At 43.5% G+C, this 17285-nt stretch overlaps 1 protein-coding gene across 1 annotated transcript in view; it reads right to left on the reverse strand.

Annotated features, from left to right (window-relative positions):
- The window catches only part of ACVR1 (activin A receptor type I), a 109210-nt gene that overhangs the window by 28282 nt on the left and 63643 nt on the right, over window positions 1-17285 (reverse strand). The window contains exons 3-5 of the mRNA XM_015411569.1: window positions 16289-16549; window positions 12302-12510; window positions 361-460 (exon numbers count right to left, since the gene is read on the reverse strand). Coding sequence (XP_015267055.1) covers window positions 361-460; window positions 12302-12510; window positions 16289-16549 — 570 coding nt within the window. The remainder of the gene's footprint in view (window positions 1-360; window positions 461-12301; window positions 12511-16288; window positions 16550-17285) is intronic.

Raw genomic sequence — 17285 nt, forward strand, 5'->3', positions numbered from 1 at the left:
CATTAAAAGGTAAGTATACTATTAAGGCTTTCTGATAAATCCTAAATATTGTGGACACCTGATAGAATACCAGCCTTTAACAAGAGATAATACTGGTTGATCATCACTTTCTGCACCATTTACGCTTAGAATTTTCTGGACTTGCGGGTTTTACTTACCGTATGTATCATGCCACAGAAAGACAGGATGCTTAACCTCAGGGACTGCTCCCTTCACAATGAGTCAGTAATCAGATTTTTAAAACTATATATAAACACTCTGTATTCCACAATACTCTTGACCAAAATGTAGAAGGAAGCTTACAGCCAGTAGCCTAGAAGGGCAACTGAAAATACTAAATCCAAATTAACATTTACTAACCCACACACTCCAACAGCGTAATTTGGCGAGCCACTGTTCTCTGTACGAGGAAAGGAAGACCAGAGCCACTCCCAGATGTACAGGAATGGTCCAATAAGTCCTGTGGAGAAATAAGATTAAATGTTTGGGTACCAGCGTTCAAGCAGAGCAGAAGATGACACTCGCACTTTCAACTCCATTGTATGGAAATTAGCACTAATAAACTACTTCTGCTACTAGGGGTAAGAAACTATACAAGCAGATGTACATTTCTTCCACACCTTTGGCTTGGATCCACCAGAGTACTTCTACAGATGGAAGAAATTCTGCCTGTGGAGCACAATTTTCACTCTGATTAGCATTTTTGTGGAGCATTTTGGGCTTGGGGATGGGGAGACACATTCCATGGCTGAAAATCCTTCCATCAGCAAAAAAGCTCTGGCAGATTCAAGTTGTTCAATGATAAATAGTAACATACTAGGATACTGTTCAACCTAATGGGCAATTATGGCTCCTAATGTACTTATTTTCAATTACATTTATATCCCAGCTGCCTCAAATCAAGGAACACAGTATGGCATCCAGAGAGTTCCCATCTCCCATCCACAGTCTCCCATAATTTTCCATCTAGACTGGACTGAGATCTTTTTTAACTTCAACAATCTTGCAGTACTATGAGCCTTTTAACCAACCCCATTACTGGTATCCATAATTTTTTCTACTTTGTAGTAAGTCTAGTTGTTGTATGCAATGACATTCCAACTACTTTCAATATCACCATTCCTCATTTTAAAACTGGGGCACCTTCCTGTTTTCCCCAAGCACCTAATCTCGTTGAAAATTCAGGGCTAAACTGGCAAGACAGAACACAAAAGGGGATTTTCCCCACCAGTCAACAAATAATTTCCAAAAATGGCAAGGACTATCATTTTAAAGTCAAAGAAATGTGCAAAGATTTATGCTAGTCAGTAACCAAATACTTAAAATTGTGTTCACAAAAATATCTTTTAAAAAAGGAACACAGCTAATGTTGTGAATACTTAAGGCCAAGAAGACCGAAACATGATTCTAACTATCTGTTCACATTCCAACGCAGAACACATCACCCTGCTCTGAAAGCCGCTCCTACTCAGCACAATTTATTTAAGCCACACAAAACTCCAAGGAGCTTCTTCAATCAGGAAGAGACTCTTTTTATAACTGCATTGTCAGAACTACATGGCATTTTAGAGAGGTTACTTGTTAATCAAAGAGAAACAGCATGAAGTTCAGCAAACACCACCTCAGCCCGAACCTTGAGGAGAAAAAGTACACTTAACAATCCCTGAAAGGAAAGCTGTTCTTTGACAGCAAGCCGTTAACGGGGCTTCAGCAGCCAAAAAACATGAACTGCCAATATTCTGCTTTTAAAAGCCTAACAAAAACCTTTGCAAATCCTCAGCCATGACTGAAACTTGACCCTTCTAAGCTTTCTATTTTAGCTTCAGCACAGAGTAACAGCCAGTTCTTGAAGCCGTCCACATTCAGAAAAATCAAAATGTTGAGCACTTAAGCACTGTTATACAAAGTCAACCTGGCAGCCATACAACCAATATATTCTGCCAGTAAGCTGCTAGCGGAAATCCTCTAGGTATGTCCACAAGGTGGCAGCATTTGAATATCCCTAATTTTTTTAAGCATTTGGGAATATAAAGAAACTGCTTACGGTAATTGGGGAACAAAATTCAAGTCCAGTGCCATCTTTAAAATCAACAAAGTTTTATTTAAGGTATAAGCTTATACCTTGAATAAAACTTTGTTGGTCTTAAAGGTGCCACTGGACTTGAATTTTGTTCTGTTGCTTCAGACAATACGCCTACCCACCTGAAATCTGTGCTTAGTCGGGGTAACTGAGCGGCATCCACTCATGATGTAAAACAGTACAGGTCCTTGTGGCACATCAGATGGAACAGATATTCAGACCTGCTCTAGGCTTTCTTCCACCCATCTGACTGCTTATTTTCACTCTTCCTGAAATACTGGGGTATCTGCAAGATTACATGGAACTCAAAAATCCAGAGTGCATTTCACCCGAGTGTACCTGTAACTATGTTAGCTTAAAGTAAAGCCAGTCGAATCCGACTCTAGGGTTGCGGTGCTCATCTCCGTTTCAAAGCCAAAGAGCCAGCGCTGTCCAAAGACATTTCCGTGGTAATGTGGCCGGCATGACTAAACACCAAGGCGCACAGAATGCTGTTACCTTCCCACTGAAGTGGTACCTATTTATCTACTTGCAATGTCTTGCTTTCGAACTGCTAGGTTGGCAGGAGCTGGAACTAGAGACCGGAGCTCACTCCGTCATGCAGCACACTCGGGTCTCGAACTGACCTTCCACAGCCTGCAGTTCAGCGTCTTAACCACTTGAGCCACCGCAGCTCCTATATTATATATATTATATTATATTTGTTGTTGTTGACTCTTCGCGACCCCATGGACCAGCTCCCGCCAGGCTCCCGCTTAATATAGCTTAATATAATTCTAAAATTAGATAGTTTAGTAAAGCTGACAGACAGATCACTGGTTTTGCTTCTCAACAAGGGACAGTGAATTTTTATAATTCTTGCCTGAACTCTTCATAAAAAAACCAAAACCCAACCAGGACTGTCATAGAAAGTCTCACACCAATCTTTTTAACTCAAGCATTTTATTCCTAGTTCACTCTGGAAATAATTTTATTTACTACATTTGTATTCCCCACTTTCTCTAAGAAGCTTCAGGACACCACATATAGTATAAAATGGAGACTAGAAGAAATCCTGTAAGGGTGAGAGTATTTGAGTGGCCCAGGTCACCAAGCAGGCTTCACAGCAGAGAGAGGGTATCTGAAACTGGATCTTCCAGATACTGGTCTGGCTTGAACCATTACACTATACTAATCATTGCAGCCAAGTCTATGACACCACATCACACTAGTCGGTTCTTTCCACACACTGACACTTGCAACTAGAGGTGTGCATTCGGCTGTATCCAAGTTAAAAATATAGCTGGAAAATGCTTTATCTGTATTTATTGGCTATTCTTTCAGCCGGATATAAAGGGTGTGTGTGTATTGTCAGCTATCGAGCGTAGCCAATTCCAGATAATCCAGAAAAAAATCAGGATTATCTGGGGAAAACAGGATAGCCGCAATTACGCAGTGTTTAAAGAGAGTGCACTCCCGTTCCAAGTGAAGTTGCGGCTTCATGAATGCATTTAAAGGAACCACAACACCTTTAAATGTATTTGGCTCCATTATAGCCTATGGGGACCATTACAGTCAATGATCCCCATATGCTATAATGGGTAGTCTATCTGGGGGTATGTTTTTTGAGGTAGAGGTACAAAATTTCCAGTGTAGCTTCTGGTGCCTCTACTCAAAAGACCCCCCCCCCCAAGTTTCAAAAAGATTGGACCGGGGGGTCCAATTCTATGGGATCCCAAAGAAGGTGCCTCCATCTTCCATTGTTTCCAAAGGTGGGGGGAAAACTGCAAAAAGAGGACTAATGTCACCAGAGAGTGTCTGCAGTAGAAATTGAAGGTATGGGGGGATTTTTCTGCACTGAGCAGAACCCCCCCAGCAGAACCAGTGCATGTACAGAGTGCCCAGCAGAAACAGTGCCACTGTGGCAATGCCAGCTCAACAAATCCAAGCAAGGAGTGGTTCCAAACCCAGTACAGACAGTGCATGTACAGAATGCTGAGCAGTTGGACCAGTCCAATGTACCAGTGCTCAGCAAAACCAAGTACCTTCCCTTAAACGCTTTCTGTTTTCCCCTCCGCTGAAAACAATGGAGGATGGGGGCACCTTCTTTGGGCACTCTGTACATGCACCAGTTCTGCTGGACACTGTACATGCACTGATTCTGCTGGGCTTGCAGCCCTCCCTTGCTTAGATTTGTTGAGGTGGCATTGCCACAGTGATACTGGCTCTGCTCAGCTTGGAAAAATCCCCCCTTCAGTTTCTACTGCAGAGACTCTCTGGTTTGACATCAGTCCTTTTTTTCTTCTTCTTTTGCCGTTTTCCCCACACCATTGGAAACAATAAAGGATGGAAGCACCTTTCTTTGGGATTGGACCCCCAGTCCAATCTGTCTGAAACTTGGGGGATCTTTTGAGGAAAGGCACCAGAAGATACACTGAAATTTTGGTGACTCTATCACAAAAACCAGCCCCTCCGACCCATGGATACCCCCAGATAGATTTTCCATTTACCATAATGGTCCCATAGGGTATAATGGAGCGGGGGGAAATTCAAGATTTCCGAAAAAACCCGAATCCAAATATCATACTGGTATTGGAATTCGGGGGAATCCTGAATTTTTTGTAGTCCAATATAGCCAAATCTGAGGAACCCCCCCCCCATTTTTGTGCACACCCCTACTTGCAACCATGTTAAGTAAGACTATGTGAGAGAAGCTACAGTTATAATAATCACTTATCAAGGGCAATGCAAGGTCAAGCCAACCCAAGTCCTCTGATGTTTTTCCAGCTTCTCCTTTTAATGGCTGTTCAGCTCTCATCCATTTCTCCATACCTTCAAACCCTTGCTGAGCTATCTGGCCTCTCTACACACTGCTAGGAAACTTGAGGATACCAGAGGAAATTCAACCACAACATAATTTTTGAACTTTGAAGAGAGACCTCGAGATGATTGTAAGCCCCCTCAAGCAGGACTCTGAAGAGAAAGCACAGAAATATCCTAAATAAATAAATAACTAGATTTTGTGCCTCCAAATACACTAGCTGACTCTTAGAAAACAAGCACATTATCCCAATCAAGATGCAACATTCACTTGCCTCCAGCAAAAGCCCATCTCTTTGGGCTTTTGGTATGGGGGAATGTTTTCTGTAATGGGAAGTTTTCTACAGAAAACCTCCAATTTTCTAAACAAGTAACTGTTTCATAAAATTAATTAGCAACATACTGAATTGATATAATGCCATTGCATCGGGCCATTTCAAACTTTTTTTCCTGGTACCTATGCTTGGGAAGCAGATATATGAAATGTCTGTGTAGTGTTTAATGCCCTGTTCTCTCTCACTCCCCCCCCCCCCAAGTGTGCTTCACTGTAATGTTTTCCCCAAGACAGTACAGCAGTTCAACTATTGCTGGATATTGGAAAAAGCTCAAGAGATAACAGCTTTTAAAATTAGCATTTAAATTACTGATTCACCATTAGTAAGCAACATGCTAAATCCAATAGCTATTTATGACACAATTTTCCCCCCACAAAGTTTTCAGAAAACCCAGCTGGATCCTGTGGTAAATTTCCAGTAATGAAAAATAGGGAAAACTTTGCTGATTCATCCCTTCCTTTACATAGCTCAAACAATGCCATCGAGCTCTCCTGGGGGAGAGGGGACCATCTTTGGTGGTCCCCTCTCCCCCAAGAGCAGCATTTCTGGGGAAAGAGGGACAATGATGGGGTGGCAGGAAGAAGGCATGGCAAGCCCAAGAGACTAGGGCCAACGACCTGCACTGACCCGCAGCTTTGAGCCAGGGCACAGCGGAAAAGTGGCCTCAGCGGGAGCCAGCTGCAACAAGCCACAGGCCCAGTGTGAGGGCCTCTCTATGCCTCCAGGCCAGGTGTCTTGGCCCCAGCGCCGAGCCTGACCCACAGGACGCAGGGAGGGAGGTGCCCGGTCTCGAAGCAGCAGCCCTGCTCCATTGAGACCCTCAGCATCTCCAGTTAAGCATAGAGGCAGGGAAAAGGGGGGGGCAGAGCAGGAATATCCGGGGGAGGGGCTGGGAGGGGGAAAGGATATATAAGAGGCAGCCGGGATGGGTTGAGGAAGACTGCCCTGAGGTTGGCTGGGGCACCCCAGAGAGAGAGAGAGAGAGATGGACAGAGACCCCAGAGGAGCGTGGAGGCAGGGTGTGGTGATACAACCTCCCTCCCCCGCTCAATAGGCTGAGACCCTAGCTGCTTGGGAGGGGGGCAGAGAGCTACACAGTGGCCAGGTGGTTGTCAGACTCCTGACTCCAGTGGTGTTCTAAAACAGGCTCCCTGGGCTTCCTGGTAGGTGTTGGACTTGGCCTGGCAGCCCCTCCCGAGGTAGCCCAGGGGACGTCGGGGAGGCGAGGGGACCCCCGGAGTCCCATCAATGGGACAGACGAATATTCTGAAATGGGCTTGGAAACAAATTCACATGGTCCCAAGTTTAGCTCCTAGAGCTGACAAATCTTAAAACAATCCGAACTACTTGAACAAAGTTTGAGTCCAGTGGCACCTTTAAGACTAAAGTTTTATTCAAGGAATGCACTTCCGTGTGCATGCACACTTCCTCAGATACAAAAAGGAAAGCTCATACTTTGAATAACGCTTTGTCGCTCTTAAAGGTACCACTGGATTCAAATTTTGTTCTACTGCTTCAGACCAACACAGCTGCCCACCTGGATAAATCCAAGCTACTGTATGCGGCATTTAGTGGCAACATCCTCTGTAAATTAGGAGGATGACCTTTCTACCTACCAATTAGCAGTTTATCAGATCAGTTCTGAGACAGTATCCAGTGTGGAAATCAGGATGTCCTAATTAAATATAGTTAAGTGGGGTAATTTATGTTGAGCATACACCAAAAGCAAAGTTGCCCTCATAAGATTGCTAGAAAAGGGACAACTCATCTTGCAGACCACCACGACACAGCAAAACATCCCCCAATGACATGTTTCCTTCCAAAGAATGTCTTCACAGGGATGAAGCAATGCAATTCAGCTTCAAGAACCATGCTGAGGCCTAGCACCACCTGAGTTTCTTGAACTCCACATCTCCCACTGGCCCAAATGTATATTCACAAGTTCCATCCGCAGCTCTCAGAAAGGCTGGGTGTAATGTTTTTTGCAATGTATAAATGAAATTATTTGATACTATGGCTTGTACCAGAAAAACATCTACTTCTGCTTCATTGACTATGCTAAAGCCTTTGACTGTGTGGCTCACAACAAACTATGGCAGGTCCTTAAAGAGATGGGAGTACCAGACCACCTCACATGTCTCTTGAGAAACCTGTATAAGGGTCAAGAAGCAACAGTTAGAACCGGATATGGAACAACTGATTGGTTTAGCATAGGAAAAGGAGTACGACAAGGATGTATATTGTTACCTTGCTTATTTAATATATATGCAGAGTACATCATGCGAAATGCCGGCCTGGATGAATCACAAACGGGAATTAAGATTGCTGGGGAAAAGATCAACAACCTCAGATATGCAGACGATACCACTCTAATGGCAGAAAGTGAAGAGGACCTTAACAGCCTCTTGCTCAGGGTAAAAGAGGAGAGCGCAAAAGTGGGCTTGAAGCTCAACATCAAAAAAATTAAGATCATGGCATCCGGCCCCATCACTCCTTGGCAAATAGAAGGGGAAGTCGTGGAAGTAGGGACAGACTTCACGTTCCTGGGATCCCAGATCACCGCAGACTGTGACAGCAGCCATGAAATTAAAAGACGCCTGCTCCTTGGGAGGAAAGCAATGGCGAACCTAAACAGCATGATAAAAAGTAGAGACATCACCCTGCCAACAAAAGTCTGCATGGTCAAAGCAGTGGTATTCCCAGTAGTCATGTATGGCTGCGAGAGTTGGACTATAAGGAAGGCCGAGCGCCGAAGAATAGATTCTTTTGAACTATGGTGCTGGAGAAGACTCTTGAGAGTCCCTTGGACTGCAAGAAGATCAAATCAGTCACTCCTAAAAGAAATCAATCCTGACTGTTCCCTGGAAGGCCAGATAATGAAGCTGAAGCTCAAATATTTTGGCCACCAAATGAGAAGGGAGCACTCACTGGAGAAGACCCTGATGCTGGGAAAGATTGAAAGTCAAAGAAGACGGGGACGGCAAAGGATGAGATGGTTAGACAGTGTCATAGATGCAACAAACATGAAATTGAGCGAACTTCAGAGGACTGCGGAAGACAGGAAGGCCTGGCGTGATCTGGTCCATGGGGTCGCAAAGAGTCGGACTCGACTGTGCGACCGAACAACAAAATGGCTTGTCGAAAGTGTCAAAGTCTGAAGGAGCACATTTTAAAGTTGCAAAGTGAACCAGATGCCCAGAACACTACAAAGAAGTTAAAGGGTTTTCCTTTTTGTTTTCATTGGTAGAGGTTTCTTTAGGCGGATTCCAGCTGTGTTCTTCTACAAACACAACAGAGCAGCCTTTGTGTAAGAAAGACCAACAATGAAGAGACATTACCTGTTGAGATGGGACAAGAGTTCAACATCAATCTTTTTCCCCAAAAGAAAGCCTTAAAGTGAACTTTGGCAGCAAATTATGCTTTTCAAGCCATCCACCTGCTCATCAAAACACCTCCCCTTCCACACAAAACCATCAGTTATCCAGAGTGGTAACACAATGTTCATTCACCCACCAACAAACTCCCCACTGAATTTAAGAAGTGGACTGGATCCAAGTACCATTTCTGTCTTCACAAAAGGGGTGGTGCAATTTTCACTGATTTTACCCTCTCATTGCAGATCCCCTCTTCACCTTCACCAAACTGTTCCTGAGGGTCTCCTGTCACCCAGGCACAGCATTTTAGGAAACTCAGTAGGCTCCAGTGGGAAGGTAAAGGCAGGAAAGGTCTCTTCTGCTGACTTCGTAGAGTTGAAACTTTGAGTTGAGCCAGTGCGATGCAGTGGTTAACGGTGTTGGACCAGGGCCTGGGAGGTTCAGGTTTGAATCTCTACTCTGTCATGGAAGCTTGCTGGGTAAACGTGGGCTGTCACACAGTCAGCCTAACCTAACTCACAGGACTGTTGTGACTATAAAATGGAACAGAGGAGCATGATGTAAGCCACTTTGAGGTCTAAATGACATAAACAAACTTCGGATCCAATCCAAGATATAGACCACCTTCTTCTACATGTCTACAGATGGTGGACCAGTGGACACTTAAGAATAATACACTGTGTCTGTGTTTAGTTGGATCACCAACAATCAAAACCTCCATGGTGCTTGTTATGTCTATTTAGAATCACGCAACAAAATGGTCTAAAGACATAAAATACTTGGATAACTGCTGCCTAAACTGAAGTCCATGACTAACCAGTTCTCAGTCACCTTTGTCATAACAGCAGCTGCAATGAGTTATTTAATCATTACACCCTCTCCATTCCCAAGGTAGCTTAAAAATGATTAAAAATACTAAGACCGTGAAAATAACAGCATGAAAATAAACACTATAAAAATAAAAGTACTTAAACAACAAGGCAGCTTTTTACCATTTATCCTCAGTAACTAAAAGGACAAGTGATGGACAAGTCCATCAGTGGCTATTAGCCACAAGGTATAGATAGGGACTCTGGGGCAAGTGATGCTCTGTCTTCTCGGTGCTTGGGGGGGGGGGGTCAACAGTGGGAGGGCTTCTAATGTCCTGGCCCCACTGGTGGACCTCCTGATGGCACCTGGTATTTTTGGCCACTGTGTGACAGAGTGTAGGACTGGATGGGCCTTTGGCCTGATCCAACACTGGCGTCTCTTATGTTCTTATGTTATGTGACAGCTAAGTAATAAACACATGTTGGCAGTATTTCAACTTTTGACAGATATGCACACTTTCCCAACACCATCATGTTTAATGACTATAAGCAAGGTCTCAAGGTATATTTTCCTCCCGGGTCCACTCTAGCTATACAAGAGCTTCTTTTCAATCCATTCTGTAAAAATGAGGAAAATGATTTAATGCCCTAGCTGTTCACTGCTGTCATGAGACTGAGGATATGTGGACTTCAGCAGAGCTATCTCCCCTCTTTAAGGGTTTTAGGAGAAGGTCTGTGATGAACTCAGTCTTTTCTGAAGGCTCAGAGCAACATCTACTTCCCATTCTAGGGTGAGAGCCAACAGCCACATCACAAACCATACTCCCCTGCCTGAAACACTCAGACCCAGCTTCCCATCCTATCTGCTGAATTTCTAGAAGCTTTTAACATTTAAAAAGAATTACAAATTTTCCATTATGACATGAGAAGATTAAAATGAAATCCAGATGGGGTATTTTTTGGTCTTTAACCTAGAAAACTGTCTAGGTCTTAAACCTAGAACAAAAAAATCTCTCTCTCCCTCTAGGTGCCCAGAGGCAACTTTTGACTTTTTCCCAATAAAACTGCATTGATCCACAATTGTGTGGAAAAGCCAGTTTTGAAGCTTGCGCAAATCAGATGTGTAGTGTGTGTGTGTTGTAGCAGCAGCAGCAGCACATGGTTAAAAAGGGGGGAATGAGAATTCTGAGTGTCAACACAAGAACTTAATCATATTTATGAAGCATTCTGTATTGTGATAATTTTGTAGAAAACAAATTTACCAAAAAACCTCACTAACACTTCATTCAGGTATCACAATAAATCCTGCTTTTTAAACCATGGTTTTATCAACTTCCAGCCCATGCTGACATTTGATTGTAGAAAGCCCAACAGCTTGAGTTCATTCATTCAAAGCAGCATTTCAGAAGGTTTCTCAATAATTAAAGAGTTTTACCAACTACAGTTTCTCACAAGTTCTGAGTCACAAACTGTAATTTAAGGAGCACTCCCTCTGGCCATAAAGAAGGCCATACAAGGAAGATAGGGGAATCAGAATTGTTGCACCAACCACTCTTTAAGTAAACCACAGTTTATTCTACTGTCTCAATGCAGCCTGTTTTAATACACTTCCCTTATATTTTAGCAAAACTAAAAAAGTTCACAATACTATAATCACAGTCAAGTTTATTATTGTATTTTTCCTTATTTTAATCTTCTTCCTCTTAAAAATGTCCCATCTTGGTCAGGAACCAGATGGGCAAATAAAATTCAGAGCTACATATATAGGATTTACTTCATTTTGTCCTCACAACCACAACCGATGTATATATTTCATAAAAACATCAAGAGAAACAACTAAAACAGTAGTAAGATATTTCAAACAAAAAGATGGTGTATATCAATTTGTCCCATTATAGACTGCAGGCCGTTTCGCGGGCGGGGGGAAGAGGGTAAAACAGATATGGAAAACAGCTGGGGCAGAAAGGGTGCCAGCTAGGATGGAAACCGTCGCTGTCCTCAACCAAAGGCCTGGCGGAACATCTCGGTCTTACAGGCCCTGCGGAACTGCATAAAGACCCGCAGGGCCCTGATGGTATTTGGCAGCGATACCTGTTCTCTGTTCTCACCTGTTCACTTTCATCGTCAGATGCCGTGCTTTGGTTGCCACAGCTATCTGAGACTAGATGAGCAAAACCCCAAGAAAAAGCTTCCTCAGTCACTAAACCAAAACTCTGGAACACACTCTCTAGGGAAATTCATCCGTCTCCCTCTATCAGTGTCATTTGCCAGCAGGGGAAGGTTTTCTGCTTCACTTGGCACACCCAAATAATGGTTATTGGCCCTCCTTCCTAGTTCTGGTATTGTTTCTTTATGTGCTTTTGTTGAATTCTTTTATCATTTTTAAATTTTGTTTCTATCTGTTCAAGTGTTTTAATGTTTGTATGTGCACTGCCTTGGTGACCTTGGATCAGGTGGAAAGGCAGCATAAAAATGTTTTAAATAAATGAAATAAAAACTCAGACCGGCAGTGGCTCTCCAGAATCTCTTGCAGAGGGTCTTTCACATCACCAACCACCTGATCCTTTAAGCTGGAGACACTGAGGACTGAACCCAGGAACTTCTGCATGCAAAGCAGAGGCTCTGCCACTGAGTCACAACTCCTCACCCCACAGCAACTCAGTGATCTGCCCAAGACCATCCAGTGAGCACTGCAATCAAGTGGAGATTTTAGCACCGGTATCAGCAGTGCTAATCCTTTATCCCCCATACTACATAGTGTTCAGATCCAAAAAAGTAGTAAGAAAAAGAGACATTGGGTAGTAAACAATGTGTCATGAATCACATTTCTGCCAGTCTGATCAAAAGCTGAAGCAGAGAAAAGCTGATGTGAGTAGTAACAGATCACGAGAAAAGATTACTTACTGCCAGCGTGCTGTCACCGACGTTGGAGGCTATGAGTCCCTCAATTGTTCCGTACTCCGCATCTCTTGAGTTGAGCCTTTCCATATGGTGCTGCTGCACTTTGCGGATGATCAGCACAGCTATGGCTGAAAATATCATCAACACTATAATTGGAGCCAGTATGAAAACGATGAGCATTTCCTTGGTGTATTCCACCGCTTTCTCTTGCCCTACACAAGAGAAAAGACAGGCAGTGAGACATTCTCCACATAAACCAAAACTGAATAATGACACAATCAACTGTAGAGATAATACAAGGACAGTCAAAAGAGGATTTGCGTGCTCATATTCACACAATTTAAATGCAGAACTCAGCCACTTTTGCATGATTTAGTCAGACAAATACCCCAAGTCCTTTGTTTTAACTGTAATTTCTGTCACATGGTATAGACAACAATTGGAGAAATCAAGGGAGCGTTCCATGCAAAGCTGGCCATGATAAAGGACAAAAACGGTAGGGACCTCAGAAGCAGAAGAGATTAGGAAAAGATGGCAAGAATACACAGAAGAACTATACAAGAAGGACCTCAATGTCCTTGACAACCACGACGGTATAATCACTGACCTCGAGCCAGACATCCTGGAATGTGAAGTTAAATGGGTCTTAGAAAGCATTACTAACAACAAAGCTAGTGGAGGTCAGTGTTCCCTCTAAGCTGAGTTAGTGTGAGCAGCTAGCCCACAGATTTTTAGCCTCCAGCTCACACATTTTTATCTTAGCTCAGGAAGGATGGCTCCAGAACAAACTAATTTATGCAGTAGCCAGATTGCTCACTCACAACTTTAATGCCAGTAGCTCACAAAATAGAATTTTTGCTCACAAGACTCCACAGCTTAGAGGGAATATTGGTGGAAACTATCGCACAATTGCACTCATATCACATGCTAGCAAGGTCATGCTCAAGATCCTACAAGCTAGGCTTCAACAGTACGTGGATAGAGAACTGCCAGAAGTACAAGCTGGGTTTCGAAGAGGTAGAGGAACTAGAGATCAAATTGCCAACATTCGCTGGATTATGGAGAAAGCAAGAGAGTACCAGAAAAATATCTACTTCTGCTTCATTGACTATGCTAAAGCTTTTGACTGTGTGGATCACAACAAACTATGGCAGGGCCTTAAAGAGATGGGAGGACCAGACCACCTCACATGTCTCTTGAGAAACCTGTATAAGGGCCAAGAAGCAACAGTTAGAACCGGATATGGAACAACGGATTGGTTTAGCATAGGAAAAGGAGTACAACAAGGATGTATATTGTCACCATGCTTATTTAATCGAAATGCAGAGTACACCATGCGAAATGCTGGCCTGGATGAATCAGAAGCTGGAGTTAAAATTGCTGGGAAAAAGATCAACACACCTCAGATATGCAGACGATACCATGCTAATTGCAGAAACTAAAGAGGACCTAAACAGCCTCTTGTTCAGACTGAAAGAGGAGAGCGTAAAAGCGGGCTTGAAGCTCAACATAAAAAAAACTAAGATCATGGCATCCAGCCCCATCACTCCTTGGCAAATAGAAGGGGAAGTCGTGGAAGTAGTGACAGACTTCACGTTCCTGGGATCCCAGATCACCACAGACTGTGACAGCAGCCATGAAATTAAAAGACACCTGCTCCCTGGGAGGAAAGCGATGGCGTACCTAAACAGCATGATAAAAAGTAGAGACATCACCCTGCCAACAAAAGTCTGCATGGTCAAAGCAATGGTATTCCCAGTAGTCATGTATGGCTGCGAGAGTTGGACTATAAGGAAGGCCGAGCGCCGAAGAATAGATTCTTTTGAACTATGGTGCTGGAGAAGACTCTTGAGAATCCATTGGACTGCAAGGAGATCAAATCAGTCAATCCTAAAAGAAATCAACCCTGACTGTTCCCTGGAAGGCCAGATAATGAAACTGAAGCTCAAATACTTTGGCCACCAAATGAGAAGGGAGCACTCACTGGAGAAGACCCTGATGCTGGGAAAGACTGAAGGTCAAAGAAGACGGGGACAGCAAAGGATGAGATGGTTAGACAGTGTCATAGATGCAACGAACATGAAATTGAGCAAACTTCAGAGGATGGCGGAAGACAGGAAGGCCTGGTGTGATCTGGTCCATGGGGTCGCGAAGAGTCATACTCGACTGTGCGACTGAACAACAACAAAGACAACAAACTGATCAACCTCCTACTGTGAACCTAGGAGTAGTTTTTTAAGCTCACAAAGCCAAATGTATAAACAGTCATACAGCTAACAAAGAACTTTACTGGGTACTTGTGACATGTGATCTAAAAGAATAAGATCAGTTTTATTTCTTTTCTTCCCAAACTTGGCATAGTCAGCTACAAATTGTTTTCTTGCTTGGACAGCTGGGCTATTTTGCTAAGTCAAGTGGTATCCTAGTCTCAAGCTCATCTCTCGCCTTTAGATATCAGTTTATTTCCTACTCAAGCCATTTATTTGTTTCAGAGCTCTTACTTTGTCTTCTTCCTTGTACAAGCAATGACGCTGCCTTATACCATCAGGCCACCAGTCCATCTAGCTCATGTACTCTCCAATTAAGCAGTGGCACCACAGAATCTCAGGCAGAGGGAGGACTTCCCTAGCACCTGCTACCTCAGATGGTTTAACCAGAGATGCTAGGAATTTAACCTGGGACTTTCTGCACAAAAAGCACAATGGCTTCACTCTGTAAGACAGCATTTTAATGGGACCCAGCAAGTATTGCATCCCCAATCAAGGGATGCAGTGGCTCAGATGCTGCCGTTTCCCTGGCAGTTAATGTGGAATGCAGCTTCTTGCTCTCATTTTTGCCTTGACCTCATACTCTAATGGTCAGGGGTGGCCAAACCTGCTTAACGTAAGAGACACACAGAATAAACGTCAGATGTTTGAGAGCTGCAAGACATGAACAAATATCATACACATACATTTTATTGAAAAATATGCAGATTTGATTTTTATTAATATTAAATGAGACTGCCAAAAATAAAAACAAAAGGGGTAAAAACAGATATTGATAATATTTAGTTGTCCAATGATATTGATTTGTTTGCTAATGATATTTATTTGTCTAAGAGAGAGGGGGGGAGGGGGGGAGGTGGAAAGAAAGCAAATAAATGGGGAGGGAAGAAGGGTGAGTGGAAAGAAAGCAACTTTAAATGTGTTCTCCAACACCTCCCCCACGCCCTCACGCCAGGCAGCTTGGCTAAGAGAACAGATTTCCATCTCCAAGTCTTTAACTTTAAATGTGTTCTCCAACACCCCCCCCCCCCCGCTCGCCGGTTCGCTTGGTTGGGGGGGGGAAGATGGGGGGAGGGAGGTGGAATAAAAGCAACGTTAACTGTAAATGCATCCTCCAAGCCCACCCCCCCCCGGCCAGCTGACTTGGCAAAGGGATTTAAAGAGACATGTGCCTTCTCCAAGCTGGCTGCCAGGAGGGGGGGCTTTGAGAACACATTTAAAGTTAAAGTTGCTTTCTTTCTCTGCTCCCCCTTCCACCTCAAGCCTATCCAGGGAGGGGAACACTGGCTGGGGAAGGGAAGGGGAAGGCCTCCCCTTTGCTTCCCCAGCCACCTTGCCGGCAGCCGCACAATACATGTGAAGCCACACGTGGCTCCTGAGCCACAGTTTGGCCACCCCTCTAACCCAAATTGAGGACTAATCCCAACAACAGGTCTCATTCCGAGGCTTGGATTCTGAATTTATTCACTGCCTACATAGACAAAGTTCCCGCTTTCACACCACCACTTTTGACCTGCTAAACAACTTACATAAATGAACATCTTCTCTGTTAACATGTGGCTCATGAAGGCCACACTGTGTCACAAAGCCAAAAATTCAACATGATATTCCCCCGCATCATACACTTCAAACTAAAGATGAATACTTACCAAGCAATTCCTGAGCAACAGAATGACAACCCTGCCCCTTAAGAAAGAAAAACAAACACACACAATGCTTTTACCTTTTGCACGCAGCTGTGCTGTGATATTTATGTTACAGAGGTATCCCTCACAGCACTGAACAGCTTGATCTAGAGACGGAGGTGTGTTGCAGGTCATTTTCCCCTGTTCATAGACTTGGAAGCAACCCTTCTGATACACTTTGGCACCATTATTGATGCTCAAGGAGGAAAAGCACCGATGGCCTCTGCAGCGGTCACCATTGCCACAGGACATGCCTTCGCACACACATAAGTGCTCCATGTTCAGTTTCTGCTCAGCATCTGTACAGAAAACAAGGAAATGAGTAACATCATTCCACCAGCCAAATTACATGGGCACAAGTGTATTATTTTCAAAATATCTGTTTGGTTCAGTGACTCTGCCCATGCATATTTTGTGTGTGCAAGTGTGTGTATGCTTACATGCATGCCCATGGCTGCCTAATGTGGGAAACAACAGAATGAAATCAAACTACAAGGGTTTTAGCTTCTGGTCTGTAAAGAGATTCAAAGGGTTGGACTTCAGTCCAAGCCCACTGGAAAACTCTAAACAGAACAGCACTGACAGTGTGTTTTGACAAGCTTATAGTTTGAAGGGGTAACCAAAGAACTGAAGGGTGGGAGGTACCTCTTCATGGGGTAGTACACTCCACAGATTACCACCAAAACTTTAATGGAGTTTAATAATAGTGTATGCAAATATGCACAAAACCTAATTTACAGAAGTGCAATTACTTTACCCCTTAAAAGAAGCCAAAACGTTCGAAAATGCACACTGAAGGTTCCAACCAAACCTAGAAGACACTCCAATCACCTCTACTTTATATAGAATCAGCTTTCCCAATAATATCAGGCTTAGTCTTTAGAACAGATTCATATGCTTTGTCATTTAGGTATCACACCAAACCACAGTTACGTTTCCTTAACTGTGGTTTGGCATGATGCCCAACTTGAGCTGCTATCTCACATCTGGTCAGACTCCACTTGCTTTCATACACTCATATTCCAAAACCCAGAG

This window comes from Gekko japonicus, unplaced genomic scaffold, assembly GCF_001447785.1.
Source record: "Gekko japonicus isolate JY-2015 unplaced genomic scaffold, Gekko_japonicus_V1.1 scaffold6, whole genome shotgun sequence".
Lineage (NCBI taxonomy): Eukaryota > Metazoa > Chordata > Lepidosauria > Squamata > Gekkonidae > Gekko > Gekko japonicus.